Raw genomic sequence first — 20,113 nt, 5'->3', positions numbered from 1 at the left:
GAACAGATTACAAGGCCCAGGGAGGGGAAGGACAAAGGACATTCTACATTTCCAGTTTTTATTGATGGAAAACTCTCAGCAAAGAAATAATGAACTTTCTGTTTATTTTTAGAACTTTAGTTTCTGCTTATCTAATTGTATAATGTATGGTTTACCTGTTTGAGTGGTAAAATGTGGTATAAATCAAATTTGTATATAGCTTTAGAAGCAAAGATGTACCCTAAATGTTTTAATATAATGATTCTTTGTGCAGATGGAATAATAATATTTCTCCAGAAGTCAATTATGCTCGCTACCGAAAGTATTTTGGATTTTCTCCTCAGAAGACTTACTGGCAATGAACTAAATATTGTAAGTATTTAGTGCAGAAACCAGCCTGGCAAATACCTGCAGAAACTTGTACTATGAAATCAACTTACTTGGAGTGCTTAAAAAGGCCCCAATCATTTATAGAAGGTAGCAATTTTAAAATCTTTCTAATCTGTAAAATATTTGTAAAAGTATTGCAAATCCAAATACAATAATTAATGTATGTTGATTTATGTAATTTGCCGTGGCTGACTAGCTGTTATAGAGAAATATTATTGCTATGTAATGATATGTCCAAAAAACCGAATTGCTGGTTACATGCAGACTTAGACTGCTCTAACACATTTCTTGCTTGCGCTTCTGTACAAATATCACAAAAAGAGAGCGGTCTGTTAGTGTCCCATTGCAACGTAGAAAATGCTTAGGTTAGGATCCAGTAAAATACAGAGAGGCTTTTTCTGTGTCCAACAGCGGTAATTGTTATACAAAGTGGCAAAGTATTTTGGAAATGGGAAGGCATTATGCCGTTACAAGACTGCAGCTGGCAATCAGGGCTAGAGGACTTAAAGAAAAATGTTGGGCATGCATAAATTAGTTGCTTGGACAATTGCCTCAATATATTGAATTACATAAAGTTTGTGTCTTACAGCAGCGTGCATGTTTTTTATTGATATTTTTGTTACTGCAAAGATGGGTAATAATTTATTTCTTCATTTTAGATGTCAGATCTGCAGCACTGTAATTTATATCTAGAAGTGTTGTCAGAGCTAATGAACTTCTGTCCTGTCAGTGGGTGGAAAAAAGGACCATTTCTCTGTACTTTCATCTCATCCTTAATAAATGCTTCTCTCTACAATCTGCAGGAGATACGTCATGACATGGTATTGTTGAGCTTACAAGGCTTATAGTTAAGCATGAACCAAAGCTTGCATCTATTGAATTTTCCCTGCTGATGCAAACTTGCTAAAAACAGCTACCACTCCTGGATTGTTTATTGGTTTAGTGTCTGCCTCAGAGTCAGATAGTAAACCATAAAGAATGTTTTCTAACTGGAAAAACAAATGTAAAAGAGCCTAAGGCTCTTTTAAATTTGCTTCTCCAGTTGCCAAGAGGGTAAAAGTCAGGGACATTAGTGGGGTGAGGTCAAAAAAGTCAAGGTGGTGGCTCTGACCATGCAATTGAAGCCCTACACATGTACATATGTTGCCACAAATAAAAAAGGGGCAGGGTTTCAACTGAGTAGGCCATGTTGATGCCCCCCACCCCTGCAGACATCTCTAGTGGAATCACAGCCAGTATATTAACGCTAACCCCCCCCCAGCAACAGCTGTTTTTGAGTAGCACCATCTATGAGAATCTGTCACTAGTTATACTTAGTATATTAACCATAAACCATGGTGAATATATTGTCGAAATAAACACGGGTATTTTCGCAGAATGGAGCTTTATAAAAAGGTTATTTGGCTTAAAAAAAAGACATTATTTACAGTATTAAAAATGCCTTTGAAGGTGTTTTGCAAGCTAGAATTTTCTAGCGTGCATCACTCTAATGAGAATAAAATGATAGTACCAGTTGTCAGTGCTCTGTTAAAATAATTACAAATCAGTAAATGGATGAGAAGCCTTAGAATAGTGAAATTAATATAAGCTAGGTGATTCTCCTGTATTTTCATTTGGTTGCATGGGAGCTGCTTTTGAATTGGCAGGGGAACAAAGAAAGTTTTAACATTGCAGTGTTATGGTAATATGAAAAGTAGAAAACATGTTAATACTATGAAATAGATTGTAAGATGATATTGGTATGCCTGATAATGCTGGAGGGTTATCACATGATTATCTGGTATTTTAAAACTCTGCACAAATGGACTCCAAACTTATTTGTTTTTTCTTGATTGTGTATAACTTTAATTGTCAGAAGAATTGGGGTGGATCAAGAATTGTATTTAGAGTAGGTCTTTTCAAGTTAAGTTAGTCTTAATAATTTGTTAAAACTGTATGTGTTTGGGGAAGAAGGAAGCTTGATTAGGTTCTTACCTCTATCCCACTTGTCAGCTAAGAATTTAATTTGTTGCTTATTAGAGACGGTAATGCCCATAATTTGCATATAGGTAGTCCTCACTTAACAACCACAATAGGGACTGCAAAATTGGTTAAGTGGGGCAGTCATTAAGCAATTTGCTATGTGACCGGACCCAATTTTACGACCATTTTATGACGGTCATTAAGCAAATCACATGGTTGTTAAACGAATCCAGCTTCTCCAATGGACATTTTTTGCCAGAATTTGCTTAACAACTACATGATTCACTTAATGACCAGGGTGATTCGCTTAATGACTGTTGTGATTCACTTAATCACCATCATTAAAAAGTTTGCAAATTGCAATCACGTGACCACAGGAGGTGGTGCAACGGTTTGCGATGGTTGTAAGTGCGAGTACAGGTTATAAACCACTTTTTCCAAGGCTGTTGTAACTTCACACCTTCGTTAAATGAATGATCATTAAGCGAGGACTACATCTAATGCTATCTATGTTCAACCTAGATATTTTATAGGTTCTTTTTTTAAAACAATCAGAATATTGTATTTAAATCTTCTAGGACATAAAACTGGAAGAACAGATTCAGAAAGTAGTAAGTATGGCAACATTAAAGATTATTTGTGAAATTATTGATCAGAAGCCAGACCTTCAACTTCAGCTTCTGCCAGCTGTTGACACCCTAAAAACAGCTATTTCCAGTGCTCAACTTAACCATGTGTTAAAGAAGCCTAACAACATGGAACAAAATAGGTATATATGATTGCTTAACGAATATTTTTTTCTACTGAAATATTTTACTATTATGTTATTATAAATGCGATTTTTAATTCCTACTTTAAAAAACGTCAAAATATTATATAGATCTTTTTTATGATTTTCTAATTGTTGGTGAATAGCTATTATCCCTTTTAGGGCTTAATTAAAACCTGAGAAAATTTATATAAATTTATGTTCTTCTAAATGCAGGTCTGCTGGGTTGCACTATTATAGACATTCCCATTTCTGTTTGTTTGTTTTTTTAATTTTTAATATATCTTGGTTTTTAATTTACTCAGCATTGTAATCTGATTTTTTTTAAATACATAGTTCATCTTCTGTTTAAAGAAATCAGTTTTTAAACATGGACTGAAACTCTTTTCAATTTTTACAGCTCACTTGAAGAACCAGCATCTCATCAAGGATGGGGGAAAATTGTAGCACGTTACATACATGATCAGTGGGCTTGTCTTCATTTTGTTCTCAACAATTACCAGAACCTTTCCAAGGATAAACATTTGGAACAATACTTTTATGATGTTCAAGACTGCAAAAGCATGTTACAGTCTGGACTAGAAGCAATAACGGTTCTTCCTTCTGACCATGTTTTACCAGTTTTTCACTGCATGAAAATATTTGTCCCCAAGGTAATTCCTATAAAACAATACAGGGCTTTATTGTATATTTTGTATTTGGTCTTGAACTAAATATGATTTCTGTTTGCCTTTAGCTTATGGAATCTTCTGAGTCTCTGTGCATAGAAGCTTTTGAATTGGCATGGAAAATAATATTTTCTCTTAGTAACACGCAGCTGATTTTTTGGCCTAATTTGAAAGCTTTTATTCAACTCGTGTTTGATCCTGAACTTCTTGTTACTGCAGCAAAGTTCAAGAGTGAAGCATACTCAAAGATAAAAGAGGTAAAATATTTAAAATTGCTGTTTCTTGTGATATTTTTAATGACTGTATTCAGATGAACCTATAGAGACTAAAGCTGAAATACGTGTGCATCTTTTTTACTTCTCTTTTCCTGAGCTGTGACTTGGGAAGCCTCTGATTCACCAGGAAATGATAGGTACCAGTTTCAGATCAAGCCAGGATACTGAACAACAGATGGAAGCTGCCTCATCCCCATGTTTCACAGACATTGAATTTATTCACAGACATTTATTTCATCCATAATTTAAAACAAGGCATTCTTAATGCAAGCATTTGTATACTGAAACGATAAAATCCAGACTAAAAATATCTGGATATCCCAACAGTAGCAAACAGCTAGAAATGGTTATTTCCAAACTGCAAGAATTTATAGAGAACTCCTGTCTCAATAGATACCTCTTCACTTGGAATAGAACAGGTCTCTGTGAACTGATGAATTTACGCGTTTTGATTAAAAATTAGTTCGGCGATGAGGCTACAACTACAGAAAAGTTATGAATTCATTCCAGTTATGTTATCTAGATATCCTACCTCAGCCTCTATGATATTTCCATGAAATCTCCATTTAAAGACACATCAAGTTTACATAAAATAAATCCCAGGGATGAATTAATCTTAGGAAATATTTTTAAATGTTGAAGAACACTATTTGCCATACATCTCCAATTCTTTACTTTGAAATAAATCCTAATATATTGCTTCCTCAGTTTATGTTTTATATTCTTTGATGAAAAGGTACTGATCCCAGTTAGATTGGGGTTTGCAATTAATGGTTTAATGCTGAGAATCTTTATATTTTCCCTCTTGAAAGAGTGTGAAGATAGACAGATTGTGGAAGTGATGTTTAGTCTAAATAAGTAAACTAAGAATTCGTTAAATTATACATGCAATTTCTTACATATCTAGAGAAATTACTTATTAAAATTCTCAATTCAAGAATATAGGAAGAAAATGTAACTCAAATGGCATTAAGTAAAATTTAATTTCTTAAGTTAACCTGCTATAATAGAAGGACCCAGATATTATATAATCATTAAACCAAGGCTTACTTATTTTAAGAAGATACTAAAATATTGCATATGTGGAAACCATTCAACATCAGGCAAACAGATTTCCACTCAAATAATTCTCCCCCTTATTTCAACTTTTCCAGATGTGCATTAGAAGTCCCCCGACACCATGGAGCTAGTTTAGGGGAGTTCCGGGTAACTATAAGAGGGAAGGCGAATTCATTCCAGTAGAAGATTCTGTTGACCTGTAGACTGTGAAATACAACTCTGTGTTTTATTTTGTTTTACGGTCAGTTATATTTTTTCCCCTTCTCTCAGATTATGTTTCAGATGATTGAACTGTCAGGTACAAAGACTGGAATCTTTAATGTTCTGTTAAGCCATTGCTGTCAATCTTGGCTATTTCCTCCTTCTGATGAAACAGCTACTGTGGAAAACGCCTTTTCAAATGCTGGGAACTACATTGAACTCCTTATAGAGGCTTGTTTGTTTGGAACTATTTTCAGGCGTGATCAAAGGTAAAAAACAAAACAAAAACAGCACTGTGCATGCTTGTTACTCGCTTTCTTTATTTTTATGCTACCCAGCAGACTCCTGGCGATGTCAGGAATAAAATAACCTAGCACATTATATTTGTTTTGCTGTGGATTTATGGTGATTGGATAGCTTAATCGATAAAAAATTATTAAGTTACAATATTTTAATTTCCTTTTTTGTGTTCACCTTTTAAATGTAAATTAATTTCAAGACTCATTCAGGAGGTGTACGCTTTTGTTGAAAATCTTGGAGATCAATGTGCGGCAAATGTTGTTACCGAAAGGTCAGTATTGAGTCACCTTGTTTTATAATAGTTAACATTAATCATGGCTATATTTTTTTTCATAGAATTCAATTTGTTATTGCCTCTTCCCCTGTATTCCTTTGTTCAATTTAATTTTAATACAAGGGTCTAATTTATTAAATGTATGCTATATTGTGTATTTGTGAAACTGATGTACAAGTAGTCCTTGACTTACGATCATTCATTTAGCGATCGTTCAAAATTATGATGGCACTGAAAAAAGTGACGTACGACTGATCCTTGCATTTATGACCATTACAGCATCCCCACGGTCATGTGATTGTGATTCAGGCACTTGGCAACCTTTGCGCATTTACGACAGTTGCAGTGTCCTGCGGTTATGTGATCGACTTTCCCAGCTGGCTTCAGATAAGCAAAGTCAATGGAGAAGCTGGCAGGGAAGGCCTCAAGTTGTAGTCATGTGGTGTCTTGCTTAACGACCACTGTGAGTCGCTTAATGACCTCAGCAGAAAGATCTTAAAATCGGGTGCAGTCACATGATGCCTCACTTAATGACTGTACCACACTCAAAACAACAAATTTTCTGCTCCCTACTGTGGTCATAAGTCAAGGACTACCTGTAGCACTTTCTGTTACTAAGTCCATTCACTGAAACAACATATTATTCTAAATTCAGGTAACTATGATAAGAAAGATAACTAAATCTTAATACTAGGCTGCTAAGAGCTCATCATAAAAAAGTGAGAGGCAGATATAATTGCTCTCTAGTTTTGTGAACACCAACTTCAGTATCAAAAAATTTATGTACTACTGTATAGTCACTTCCACGAATTCAAAGGGCTTCTTACAGAACTAAGGATACTTCACAGGGAAAAAGTAGTCAAGATCAAAATAGATATGCTGGGTTCTCTTGAATTTACCTGAGGTAGACTTTTAGATCTTGATTCTATGACCTGGTTAATCAGAGATGGAATGCTGAACTAGGTAGATTTTTAGTCTTGTCCTACCTAAAAAGGTTATTGAAGTTTTTTCATTGGCATCTTTTATTTCAATCTTAGTGGAGAGACAGTCACTCACTTTTCATTAAGAAATATAATTATTAACTGATACTAAAATAGTTAACATTTAAAAGACTCATAAATACATCATTAATATAAAATGCTACAAACTTCTCTTTGTGATACTATGGATATTATATAAAAATATAATCTTACTACTAAGTACTGTTTTGAACAGGTGACAGTAAATAAGAAGGAGAATATATTTGCATGTTATCTTAGTAAATTGTATTTAAGTGTATACGATTGCAGAATAAATTTAAATGCATAAGAGTATTTCAGAAAACATTATAAAAGTTAATTCTGATATACAATTACTGTCATGTATTACAGTAAGAACAGAGATGACCATTATGTGCGAGTTTGTGCTATCAAATTTATCTGCTTGCTGGATGAATCAAATATGCAACACGTGAAGTTTATAGAAGATTTTGTCATCAAACTACTTGATAAAGTAGGAATACACTTATAATGCTCTATATAAAAAAAGCAACCTGGGCAGGGGTGTAACTGAATTACTACTTCCCTAAGCATAACCCTTCCTTCTACTCCTTAAAACAGGGGGCAGAGGGTGGGATTTGGGTGAACTGGGGGGGGGGGCAGATCTCACCTTTGGAGGATTTTTCCTTGATTTCCAGCCAGTTTGGACAGTTCCACCCTGGACTACGGTATACCCGGTAGCTTGGTATGGAAAGAAGAATTTGGTCCTGCATGACTGCAGAATTGGGGGGAGGTAGAACCTCTATGAGATGAGTTACACCCTGGTTTCATAGAGAGATAATGAGGAAGGGGCTGGTTGGTGGGGAAGTTGCTTCTTCCCCCTTAGATACTACTAGGAGAGGATCTACCAGAAAAAGAAGGCAGGGGAACCATTACTAGAAACTCTCCCTGTGATTTTTGGGAGGAGAGGGAATTCAGTCCCAGTCTACAGATTCTTTTGTGTTCTTCCACTGCTTTGCATTAGCTACCTCAACACTCATCATCATGTCCTACTGCTGGGCCTCCTGCTTTGACTCCAGGCTGTCAGCCTCAGCCTGCCTCTGTTCCATCTCCCCCAGTTTGGCCAGCTCATTGGACTCTTATCCTGGATCTTGCCTAGCAGAGAACTGGACTACTCTCATTCCTGAGCTACTGCGACATGTGTGCCAGTGGGGCCCTGGCTATAGATAAGGACTGAGTGCCGGAATGAGCAGCCCAGCCCTCTGCTGGGGATCAGGAACTCTTCCCAACTTTAGCCAGCAAGAGGAAAGGGAAGAATTTAACAATCGGTTCGCCCAAACTGGACTGAACTGGCTAGGTAACATGTGTGTGTCTTCGCTTTCAGAACCAGAATGATGGGGGGGGCAGGATGTGAATATTAGGCCAGTTTCTCCTCTTTACTGCCTTTGATGTTCTGGTATTCAGAGAAGATGCTCAGCTGATTCCCCCCAAAGTCCTGCTGGGTGCCTCATCGGGGCAGGGGAGGGATGGGCAAAGAACATTGGGAGCCTTGGGGGGGGATGAGCAAAGAATGTTGGGAGTATACGTCAAGAGTATATATTCCCAGTGGGGCCACCCAAGGGGTGAAGGGCTGCCCAGCCACCCAGCTAAAGTAAGCGGGCACCTGTATTGGGCAGCAGTGATATAGGTAGATGCCAGAGGCAGAAGATCACTTTACCAAAGGCATCAATTCATACTGGGCAGGAGAAGGCAATGGTAAACCATTCCTGTATTTTTATCTAGAAAACCCCATGGCTAGAAAATATAAAATGATTGATGATATAATGTCAGATTATGGGTCCCTCAGGTCAGATGGCACTCAACATGCTACTGAGGAAGAGCTGAGGATCTTTCGGAGTATTAATGGTATTTATGACATGACTAGATTAAAGCCTTCAGGATATCTAGTTGCTGATGTTGCCATACAGGAAAAGAAAATCCAAAGCTGCAAAAATAGAATTAGGAAAAATAGTAGGAAATGTAATTCTAGAGAGCAGGAGCAGAGAGCAGGCCTGTCCTCACATTAGTGTGTTGTTTTTTGTTTATGTGGATTGTTAGGGGAATGTCTGGATTGGCACCTTGACCTGGATTTGGACTTGTTCGGGTTGTGTTCCCAGAAGATGGGCTGCATTTGCTGCGCTGGCCGTGTCTGCCACGTTTGCCGTGCCTGTGGACCTGGCAGCAGCTGTGGAGACAGCCCCTCTGTGCTGTGTGCTTTTTTGCTGCAGACATTTTCCTTTGGAGGGGGAGGGACTATGGCGGCTGTGTTGGAGAGATTGTATTGGCCACTGGGTTGGCTGTAGGCTGGCACTTTTTCAGCTGGCAACAAGAAGAGGACTGGGCATGCTCGTGGCTGGTTGGGACTTTGGGAGATTCCTGCTGCATGCTGATGATGGAGGCCTTCTGCCTGCTGCGATGTTGTGCAAACCTGGCGGTTGCTGCTGGAAGCTGCATGTTGGCAGCTCTCCATCTGAAAGGCCATCCAGAATGTCGGATCTCTGGAGGTGTTGGCAGTGTCTGGGCATGGGGGGGATGACAGTAGAGTGGCAGGCTACTGTGGCCCTTCCCTCCCTGTGGAGGCCATTTTGCCTTCCCTTCTGTTAGTGCCAAAGAGGAAGAGGATGACGGGTTCACTTTGGCATGGAATCTATCTGTTGGCTAAGTTGTGGACTGTGGGTTTCCCACAGAAGACCGATTCTGCCCTCTGGGTGAGAGCCAGAAGAGGGGATTGGTGGGTTTGGGGTGAATGGAAAGGGAGCCCTGGACCAGTCAGTAAGAGTGGCAGGGGAGGAGCTCCTATGAATTGGGATGTATTTTTGAATGTATTGAGTATAAGTGGGAGAGGTGGTCACTGAGCCCCCTGATGGCGCTGAGAGCTATTGAAGCTGAAGTGCCTCAGGGGGCTTGGCCTCCCCTCCCTGGGGTGGTTGGTGCTGAAGACAGGAAGTGGTCCCCAGCCTTGGAAATTGGGGGCCTGGGATTGGGGGATGGTGCTGCCTTTGCGGGGTTGAGGGTGGGCCAAGGTATTGCGTAGTGATGGGCATGGGGAGATATGGCAGGAGATGGGGAGCGGGCCGATCTTGGGAAATGCAGGGCTGATGTCTTATATCGGTTTCACGTTCCAGCTCCTTGGTCTCAGCCCCTGTACCCAGTCAGCAGACCTTCAGAGGCCCTGACTTTCAGCTGCTGCTTCTGTATGCCAAGATGGTGTGTAATAAGGCCTCCTGTCAGGTTCAGCCCAAGAACAACAACGAGGCAATCCAGTACAGTTGCACCTAATAGACAGAATCTCGCCAGACTCAACCTATGCTAAAGCAACTAGTGGATATACCCATGAGACTCTAGGGAGGGGCCAGCCTCATCCTCTTTGTCTTCCCGCACTCTTGTTGCGGGCTGAGGAGGCGCTTGCTCTGGAATGTCTCTCCCCCCTCCTGACAACCTTGGACTTCCATTCCAGAATCTTCCCCGCTCATGCCATCCATTACACCTCCCTCATTTGCGATTTAATCGTTGATGAGAGGGCCAACCTCGCATGCATTACTGAGATATGGTTGGATCCAGAATGGGGGGTGGCCCTTTTGGAGATATGCCCAGCTCGGTTTCGGGTGTGGCATCGGGCGAGACCTGGGGCAGGGGTAGAGGTGCGGTGATCGTTATCCGGGAAACTCTTTATGGTTTTCTGGGGTGCTGCACAGTAGATTAAAATTTGATGAATAAATAAGTAAACATGGAAGATAAGCATGAACACAGCAAAGTTCACAGTGAAAGATGAAATGAAACAACTACAAATAGACATATTAGGCATCAGCAAATTGAGGTAGGCTGGGATGGGACACTTTCAGTCAGAAGATCATACCGTTTATTACTCAGGACATGAAAAACAAGAAACGGTGTTGTTTTTATAGTTTGGAAGGGTATAGCAAGAATAGTACTTGGCTACAATGCAACTGATGACGGAATACAGATAGTCCTCACTTCAAGATGGTAATTGATGGACTGGAATTTCTGTTGCTAAGCAATGCTGTTAGCCACAATGGGAATTTTTCTTTTCTTTTAATACCCTCTTGTTGATTTACTGAAAAAGAAAATATGTACCTGGGAGACACGAGCCCTTAATTTTGCCTTGCTCTGCCTTTACAGCATGCCATGTTGGGTCTTATGGGGGTGGGAAGAACAAGACCGGGGCAGCTCTGCACGCCTACGGCTGGTAGGTTTGGGGATTATGGCTTGGTCATTCCTGTCTATCTGCCTGTCTGTCTATCGTGGATTTTTCTTCAAAAATGACTTTTGGTACTAAGAAAAAGAAGTCACATCCCCCTACATCCCATAGCATGTTTTAAAGTTTGCATGCTGTTTCAATAACACTATAAAATAAAGGAGAATTGATTGAACTTTCAATTGATATTAGCTACTTCAATCAATCCTGTTTATAAAAGAGTGAGATAATATTTTGTAGCACAAAATGGATAATATACTGTGGCTTCATTGAGATTGGAGCCTTCTCTGTACTAAAGTATTCATATGTATATTCTCTGCAGGGTGAATTAATGTCCAAATCAAAAGTCCGTTATTATGTGAACTCCTTACAACATAGAATTGAAAATCGACTGTGGCAGACCTTGCTAGTTCTGTTTCCAAAACTTGGTGAGGTATGGCTCACATAGAACTTGTTGTTATTATAACAATGTTACCATTTATAACATGGATACGTAGTACTGTAAGTATATAAGACTGTTTTTATATTATGATTTCTTTTGAGGATAAATGCAGGTCATGCCTATTATTTTGTAAATATTGCCATCTGAAATTGAGGTCCTGGGATCTTCTTCTAATCAGTCCTCTAATCCCACTTGTGGAACTCCTCTCCCACATATTGTACACTAAGGGTGGGCATAATCTGCAACTTTTTAATTGATTTGCATTGATTTGTTAGATTACTATCCTGCCTTTCATCCTGGAGCTCAAAGCAGCGTATATATTACTCCCTCCCAATTTTTCCCTGCAACAACAACCCTGTGGGGTCGATTGGAATGAGAGAGAATGATTAGCACAAAGTCACCCACTGAGGTTCCATGGCTGAGGGTAGATTTGAATCTGGGTTTCCCCAGCCTTAGTCCAACACTGTAACTACCACACTATGCTGGCTCACCCATTTGGTTATGAAACTTACTAGACCTGTCTATATTTCATTGTGATTTATCTTCTGATTATGGGTTAGGTTATAATGTACCATAAGGATTTACCTGTTTCATTCAAGCCCGGTTCTCATGTGTAACAATTGCGCTTTAATGGAGGGCAGGCCAAATGCACCCTGCCCGAGCTTCAGAGCCTCTGCAAAAATGGCTGCTAGTTTGTAATTTGCAGTAAGATAGAACCCTAATGATTAAAGACATGAGAAATAATTATGACAGTTTCACTCAGTTTAATATACTTTTTGACTTAGTCACTCCAGCATTTTGGAATACTGGTTTGTTCAAGAACAACAAAAAAGAGTGTGACCGTCTGCTTAGAATGACGGTGAGCTTCTGTGGAGAAGAAACTGTACATTTAGATTCTATAATTATAATGGAAATAGTGCAAGCTACTGCTAGAAAATAACTGCTTTTTAAATGTTTGTGTCATCTAGGGAGAGATGAAATATCCAGGAAAGCACAGGAGGAACCCATACCCATGTGGTGGTTAAGGTGTTGGACTAGGAATGAGGAGATCCAAGTTCTAGGTCACCCTTAGCCATCACAGTTCAAAGTACTTCACATGGTGGTTGCTACTGGGGAAAATAGAAGAGGGGAGTACTCAGTACATAAATGCATTCATTCATTCATTCATTCATTCATTCATTCATTCATTCATTCATTCATTCATTCATTCATTCATCACATTTACCCAGCTGCCCATCTCAAATAGTGACTCTAATCTTAAACTCCTGAAAGAAAAGCAGGATATCAGTCTAATAAATAAAATACAGTGAAATAATCTGTAAAGCATAACTGATTTTCTTCCTGCTATTTTACTTAGGATTTTTTATCAAGAATCATTGACAGGATTCTTCAAGCTGGACATAATAATAATCAAGCATCAGTAAAGTATTTAATAGAGTGGAATATCATTCTGATTTTACACAAGTTTCCCCATTATCTTCAAAAGTTCTGGAATTGCTTTAATTATGTGAGTAACTAACTAAATATTCAATTATGAGTAAAATAAGGGATTATTTTTACAGAGGTTGCATTCAAGATTATTAGAAAATATACTTCGCTGTTATTATTATTGAAAATATATGCTGTATTAGAGTAACAGTATTTAGGATTCGCTATTAGAAAGACATACATGATTCTTACTAGGCTCAATACATTTTCCTAAACTGAGAAGTATTGAGATTAATACAAGACTTGTTTTTCAGGATGAAGACCAATTTAAAACTAGCATTTGCACATTTTTAGCAGTCCTGTCACATTTTGACATAATTCTTCAGAATACATCTGAAAAAGTAAGTGCTTTAGTTTGAAACTAAAAAAATTGATTGTAGGAAATAAATCCTGTTATCTGCTCCTGGTACAATCCAGATGAGATTATTATAGTACCTTTATATGAGGCTTTCCTTGACGTCTTCACCTCTTTAAAAATGTAAGAAGACCCATCAAAGATCTGCTTGGTCTCAATATCTAATCTAGTATACTATTTCCTTCAGTGGCCAATTAACATGGGAAGCCCCCCTGTTTCAGCCAGTATGCTTGATCACAACTGGTATGGAGAGAGCATAGGGCCCTCATGGGTACCAGGGATAGCCAAGTCCTTTATTAATTTGCCTAATTCCATTTTAAAGCTCTAATTCATTGCCTATTAATACATCTGTTTTCCTTTAGCTGACATGAACCTTTCACCATTTAGCTCTGTTTATTTATTTATTAATCAAATTTATATGTCTGCCCATCCTGTGTGAATCCAGCATTTAATAGGGCTCCCCCCCCCAGACATTATGTAAGTTCATATACATCTATCATATCTCCCAGTACCACAAGCACTTAGAATTTTTGGAGATAATAAAATTTTTACAGAGCCAGTTCATCTAGATTCATGGCAGCTTATGTCAACATAAAATAATTTTATTTATATATCTTCCTACTTTGCTGGGTAGAGTCAAAGATTAAAGTATGCTTCTCTTCCTCTAGATACCAGCTTTGAAGAAAGCTCTAATTGTTGTCCTACAGTGGTGTTTCCATCACAATTTTAGTATTCGGCTTTATGCTTTAATTGCACTTAAAAAAATTTGGGGAATATGCAAAGCATCACATGTGAATGATTTTGATACCTTAACTTCAGTTATTGAATGTAGTCTAAATCAAGTGGAACTCATGCATGGAACAGGGTTAGTAGTGCACATTTTATTTAAAATATGGTTCTTTTTGTCATGAAATGGTTAAAATAGTTTTTAGTTGATTACTATAAGTTCAAGTTCAAGAAGCACTTTGGTATTACTGTAATTGTAAAGTCTTGTCTCAAACGCATACAAAGAAATTACAGTGCAATCATAAACATGCTGACTTAGAATCAAGTCCCATAGTGGCCAATGTATCTCAGCTCTGAGGAATTATATTTATGTTATATGTACTGTATATCTGCCTTTGGATTTTGAATTCTTTATGATGTTTGCGGGAAGCCCCTAAATATGTTGTCTTTCAACCAGCCTTGCATCCTTGAAATAGAACAGAAATGCATTTTTCTTATTTCTTAAATAGTTAATGCTGACATTGAAAGTTATTTGTGGTTGAAGAACTTTGTTCACTTTCTGCTGTATAGAAGATTGTTGATCTTAGTGTATGTTATCTATCCGAGAGTATTTCCTCTTTTTCTACATGTAGGAAAATAGAGCTTTGAGCATCATACAGTTATTTCTGTGGACATAATTCTAAAAAGTGTACTTTGTTTAATGTAGCTTATCTTTGTCATGCTGAACTTTTCTTTCTTGAAAAGGGAATGGTAGAGGTAGGGGAATGGTACAGGTACAACTGCCCTGTTTAGTGACCATTCAAAGTTATGATGGCACTGAAAAAGGAACTTTACAACCAATCCTTACACTTACGACTGTCACAGAGCCCCTGCAGTTACATGATCGAGATTTGGGTACTTTCGCAGCAGTGGGTGTTTAAGACCATCACAGCACCCCACGGTCACATGATTGCCATTTGTACGCTTCACAGCTGGCTTCTGACAAGCAGTCAATGGAGAAGCTGGCAGTAAAATTACAAGTTGCAGTCACATGATATCTTGCTTAACTACCACATCACTTAGTGATAGTTGCCAGTCCCAATTGTGGTAGTTAAGTGAGGACTTCCTATAGTGGAATTCATATCATAACAGAAAATTGAGCCATAGTGACCCCAACATGATGACTGGTTGTTGTTCATTTGTACCCAGAATGTTTTCACAGCTCTGTTCTGTGCTGTACCTACTGGTGACAAACTACATGCTGTTTTCTTTTTTTAATATATATAATTTTTTTATTAAAAGTTTTAACAACAATAATGACTAATACAGACTAAATTAGAGCAGAGAAAATGAAAAAGAGAAATAACAGAAAAAGCTAAAAATGCAATAAGAAAAGAAAATAGAAAATAGAAAAAAAAGAGATATAAAGAAAAATATAAGAGTATAAAGAAGTAACTTCTGAAATTCTTCACAGTAGTTATAAGTACAATTATATTTTAACCTCTCTCTCTCTAAAGTTATATCATGACTCTCTTCTTTCTATGATCTATCTGTCTAATCATCAAAACAAACTACATGCTGTTTTCTAAACTTTTAAATACTGTAAACTTTTTCATACTGTCAGCTATACTGTATTTTATGTAATTATGGGACTGTGAATAACAACCATAAGTTATTCCACGTAACTGGTACTATAAGAAATGATAGCTAGGTGACAGCATGTGAACTGAAACAAATTATAAAAGAAGGAAGAGTTAACCAGTCTGACAGCCACTTACTTTGGAATAAGCCCATTGAATTCAGTTGACAGTGACTTGATGGCATATAATCAATCAATCCAGAACTGCACTTTCAAACAGGAATTCTCTGTATTGACATCTGTTACATCACATCTTAATGCTGTTTTTAAAATCATCTGCAGGAATGCTAAGAAGAATTGGCAGCGCATCCAGAAACACTTTTTTTTTGAACATTTTCATCCACTTAAGGATTATAGTCTTGAGGTAAGCACAGAATTCAGAATTTTTAAAGAAATTGTTCTGCCTGTCTACGTATCTGTTGTAGCATGAGATGTTGGATTTATTTCAGGCAGACACAGCTTCAAATAATCCTATGGCCTCATAAAGCAGAGCGGGTTATATAGGATCCCTTGCTGCTTTAATCTAATTCAGTGATGATGATGATGACATTATGCTGGCTGGGGAATTCTGGGAGTTGAAATCCACGCATCTTAAAGTGGCCAAGTTTGAAAAATGCTGAATTGATCTCACAGTATTGCTATAAGCAATAAGTGGGAATAACTCTGTTTAAACTTCTGTAAATTCTTTAGGAGAAGAGGAGAAGGATAGGGTACAAACAGGATTTTAAAAAAAATCTAGAACTAAAGCAACACCATATTACACAGTATAAAACAATTCTGCAGCAATTATTAATAGAAAGGTAAATTTTTAAAGCTGTTATATGTTATGCCACATTTTTACTGCATAAACCACAGTACGCTATTTTGAGTCAAGCCAATTTGTATTATTTTTGCAAAAATGTCAGAACTTTGTTCCAGCTGTGTGTTTGCTTTGCACAATATGCCATCTAAGCCATCACTGTGTAGAAGCAAGCCCCATTGAGTTCAGTTGTATCCACTCTCAGAGTAAATGAATATAGGACTGCAATCTTATTCTGCTTGCATTGGAAACATTATAGCTTAAATCTTGGTTTCCAGATCATGGAAATCCTTGAGGATTCATTCTTGACTTTGGAGAATTAATCAGATATTTTTTATGTTTTTGAAGTCATTTTCTGCAGCCATAAGAGTTGGAAACTCGATTTAAACAAGTAAAGTTCAAGGTGCAGAATACTGTACTTGTGTGAAATTTGTATTGTAGTGTATACAATGTGGGCTGTGGAAAGTGAAAAGTAATTATTTGCTTGTTTTAAAACATTTAACTAAGGTTAAATATGCCTGCTTGCCTTTAAAGTCAGTTGGAGGCATATTTAATTATCAGTCTGACAGATATAAGCTGATCTTCCAATAGATATAGAATAGACAGATGTTGAAATTAGGAATAAGCCAAGCATTGTTGGTTGGCTCCTGCCCCAAATATGTACACTGAAATGGAAGCTGACTCTTTAAAATATTATTTTTTAGACAATATTTTACACGCTGCCACGCCTTTCAGAAATTCCTGAAGAGGAATGGATTTCTCTCTCTAAATTTACAGCATTCAGAGATATTCCATTGAGTTCGACGTTTCCATCCTGCCATTCTCAAACTACACTTCTTGACCTTAAGCCAAATGACTGGACTCAGCAAGATATCGGTAATAATAATAATGGTGATCATCATAATCTAAACAGCATTAAGAAATAATTTGTGCTGGCCAAATAGTTATACATACTTTATAAAGACTCTAAAATATATTTGTCTATGGTATTTAAGAGCATAATTACTGAGCACACAGATTATATTTGTCCTAAATACTTATGTCCTAGAATGCTAAGATTCTTAAGGAATAATTTCATTTAGATAATTACATAATTTCTTTTAGGATTGAATTTAGCTGAGCCAAGTAATGAAAGGCGGTGGATGGATGTTCAAAAAAAAATTATCCCTTGCAAACTCAGTACTTCTGATTTGGATCTGGAGCTTATATTTCAAGATCGGGCCACTAAACTTGGAAAATCAAACAGGAAATTGATTGTAGTTGCTTCACTCATTGATAAACCCACCAATTTAGGAGGTAAGTTCTTATTCATTTTAAACTATTTATAGGGTTTTTTTTTTTTTTTACATTGCATGCCTTACATTTACAAAGTAACAAACCTAGTTTAGTATCCAGCCTAGAAAATTTGAGGATTTAGAAAGGGGAAATAGGTTCTTGCATTTTAGTGATCGAACTGGAACGCAAAAGAGAAATGTCTTTCATTTTCCTAATTGTGTTAATACCTACGTTAGAATATTTCAAGGAATAGTTCTGTGCAATGTGCATCCTTGATTTTAAAGTTAATAGTGAACGATGCTGTAGACCAGCATCTTTACCTTATTTTGTTTATTTATTGTACCTTTGAGTCAGTGCTGGCTCCTGGTGACTGCCTGGACAGGTCCCTGCAGTTTTCTTGGCAAGTGGTTTGCCATTGCCGCCGCCTTCTTCCTAGAATGGTCTCCCAGTTTCTAGCCTGGTGCCCTAAGCACCACAGCACACTGGCTCTCACCGTAGTTTAGATCTGCATATTTGTAGTCTCAACATGAATCTTCTTCCTCAGTACCCGCGTGTACCATTCAACTGAGGAAATCAATCTCATATTGAAAGAGCTCTGCTTTATTTGTAGGCTTGTGTCGTACATGTGAAATATTTGGTGTTTCTGCTTTAACTGTTAGCAACCTCCATTATATAAATGACAAACAGTTCCAGCATCTCAGCGTGTCTGCTGAACAATGGCTTTCCGTTATTGAAGTGAGTAAAATGTACCTTCCTGCTTCGTCACATGCACGCAAGTTAATTGCTATATAGTCTCCCTCTGGTTTTTATGAAGTTGCATCCAACTTGGACACTATAAAAAGATCTGCATTAATTTTATGGTATTACATATTAGCTGCAGAATTTAAAGAAACAGTCCAACTTGAGCATTTTTATCTCTCTTTGATTTCAGTGGGAGAAATATAATCATGGGTTTTTCATATATTCAATTCTGGCTGACAAGGGGAGGAAAGAGTGAGCATTATTGCCCTTTGGGGCTTTGTAGGGGCAACTCTCCTGAATCAGATACCAAATTAATGAATCTTTAGCTTATTGCTGAAATACTGTGAATGACATCAAGCTTAAGGACTTTTGCCATGAATGCACGCTTCTTGAACGAGGGCAGCAGCTTGATCAGTCTAACCCAGTGTTTGTCAACCTTGGCAACTTGAAGACGTGTGGACTTCAACTCCCAGAATTCCCCTGCCAGCCATGGTCTAACCGAAATGAAAAGGTTTCAGTCTACATATATTAGCCTTTTGATTATAGGATAGATCTATTCAATCAGAACGTGTTCTATTTTGCTCAGTGTACTAATGAAAATTACACACTTCTAAACCCTAGTGCTAACCTCATTTTTCAAAACTTTCTAGGTAAAGCCTTTTCAGCTGATTGATTATTTGGAACGGAAGAAAATTGAAGGCTACTCTATAATAGGGGTGGAGCAAACAGCTAAAAGTTGCAATTTAACAGAATATTGCTTTCCAGAGAAATCCCTGTTGTTGTTGGGGTAATGAAAAATCTAATTCTAATAAATTGTTCAAATATGTTTTTGGTAGAGAATACTGAAAACCATTCAGAAAATGAAAAGAAACAGTTTTGCCCATGTACTGCAGAGCTTTTCCTTAGAGACCTAAGGAAAATTTCCTGGAGGTTAATCTGTCAGGCAGCCACACACTGACAGCAGTTCAAAAGTTGGATATTTTCTTGATAGCTATTTTTTAATAACTGTCATGATGTTTAATTTCCAGCATCACAAATTACCTCTTTTTAAGTTTCTCACATAATTGCATTGGTCATGCAAAACCAAAATATAACTAAAATTTTCTTAGTAATGTAAAACCCAGAAAAAAGTTTAAATGCATAGGACTATGGTTAAGTTTTATTAGGAACTTGAATTGAAAGCCCTGTTTCCCTTTTCTGAAAAATCTGTTGCATGGGACTGGGTTGGGAATCATTGAGTCTGCAGAAAATACATAGCCTTTGTAGTTAAGCTGCCCCCAAACTTATTGGGATTTTTGCTGATGTGCTTCTGCCATGAATGGGTATCTGGAAGGGTGTCACTCTTGATGGGAAGTGACAACAGTACAGAGTTGAAAGAAAAATGGCATTTACCAATGAGATGGCGGTGAGAATTTAGCAAGAAGTGGGGGTTGTGCAAAGTGTTCCTTTCTCCCCCCCCCCCCCCCGTTGAGCTCCATCTTCCACACATCTGGCAAAAAATAGAATATGGGGCATTTTTTAAATTAAAAAAACAACTACCAGACTTAAACTTCTACCATG

General features: G+C 37.7%; 1 protein-coding gene across 3 annotated transcripts in view; it reads left to right on the top strand.

The window, feature by feature from the left end:
- Window positions 1-20,113, top strand: part of TARBP1 (tRNA guanosine 2 -O-methyltransferase TARBP1) — a 37,009-nt gene that overhangs the window by 15,450 nt on the left and 1,446 nt on the right. For all 3 annotated transcript variants that reach the window (XM_025166554.2, XM_088143579.1, XM_088143585.1), the window contains 17 exons: window positions 254-351; window positions 1,029-1,190; window positions 2,910-3,100; window positions 3,501-3,753; window positions 3,837-4,025; window positions 5,373-5,572; window positions 5,803-5,874; window positions 7,248-7,368; window positions 11,432-11,542; window positions 12,909-13,058; window positions 13,294-13,380; window positions 14,063-14,259; window positions 16,021-16,102; window positions 17,242-17,413; window positions 17,642-17,833; window positions 18,423-18,547; window positions 19,204-19,340. In XM_025166554.2, the coding sequence (XP_025022322.1) occupies window positions 254-351; window positions 1,029-1,190; window positions 2,910-3,100; window positions 3,501-3,753; window positions 3,837-4,025; window positions 5,373-5,572; window positions 5,803-5,874; window positions 7,248-7,368; window positions 11,432-11,542; window positions 12,909-13,058; window positions 13,294-13,380; window positions 14,063-14,259; window positions 16,021-16,102; window positions 17,242-17,413; window positions 17,642-17,833; window positions 18,423-18,547; window positions 19,204-19,340 (2,539 nt within the window). The remainder of the gene's footprint in view (window positions 1-253; window positions 352-1,028; window positions 1,191-2,909; window positions 3,101-3,500; window positions 3,754-3,836; window positions 4,026-5,372; window positions 5,573-5,802; window positions 5,875-7,247; window positions 7,369-11,431; window positions 11,543-12,908; window positions 13,059-13,293; window positions 13,381-14,062; window positions 14,260-16,020; window positions 16,103-17,241; window positions 17,414-17,641; window positions 17,834-18,422; window positions 18,548-19,203; window positions 19,341-20,113) is intronic.

The sequence above is a fragment of the Python bivittatus genome, unplaced genomic scaffold, assembly GCF_059951505.1.
Source record: "Python bivittatus isolate LINGU-HERP-01145 unplaced genomic scaffold, Pbiv_v1 ctg000020_np1212, whole genome shotgun sequence".
NCBI lineage: Eukaryota > Metazoa > Chordata > Lepidosauria > Squamata > Pythonidae > Python > Python bivittatus.
Note: the sequence above shows the minus strand (reverse complement) of the source record. Positions and strands in the feature narration are given on the sequence as shown.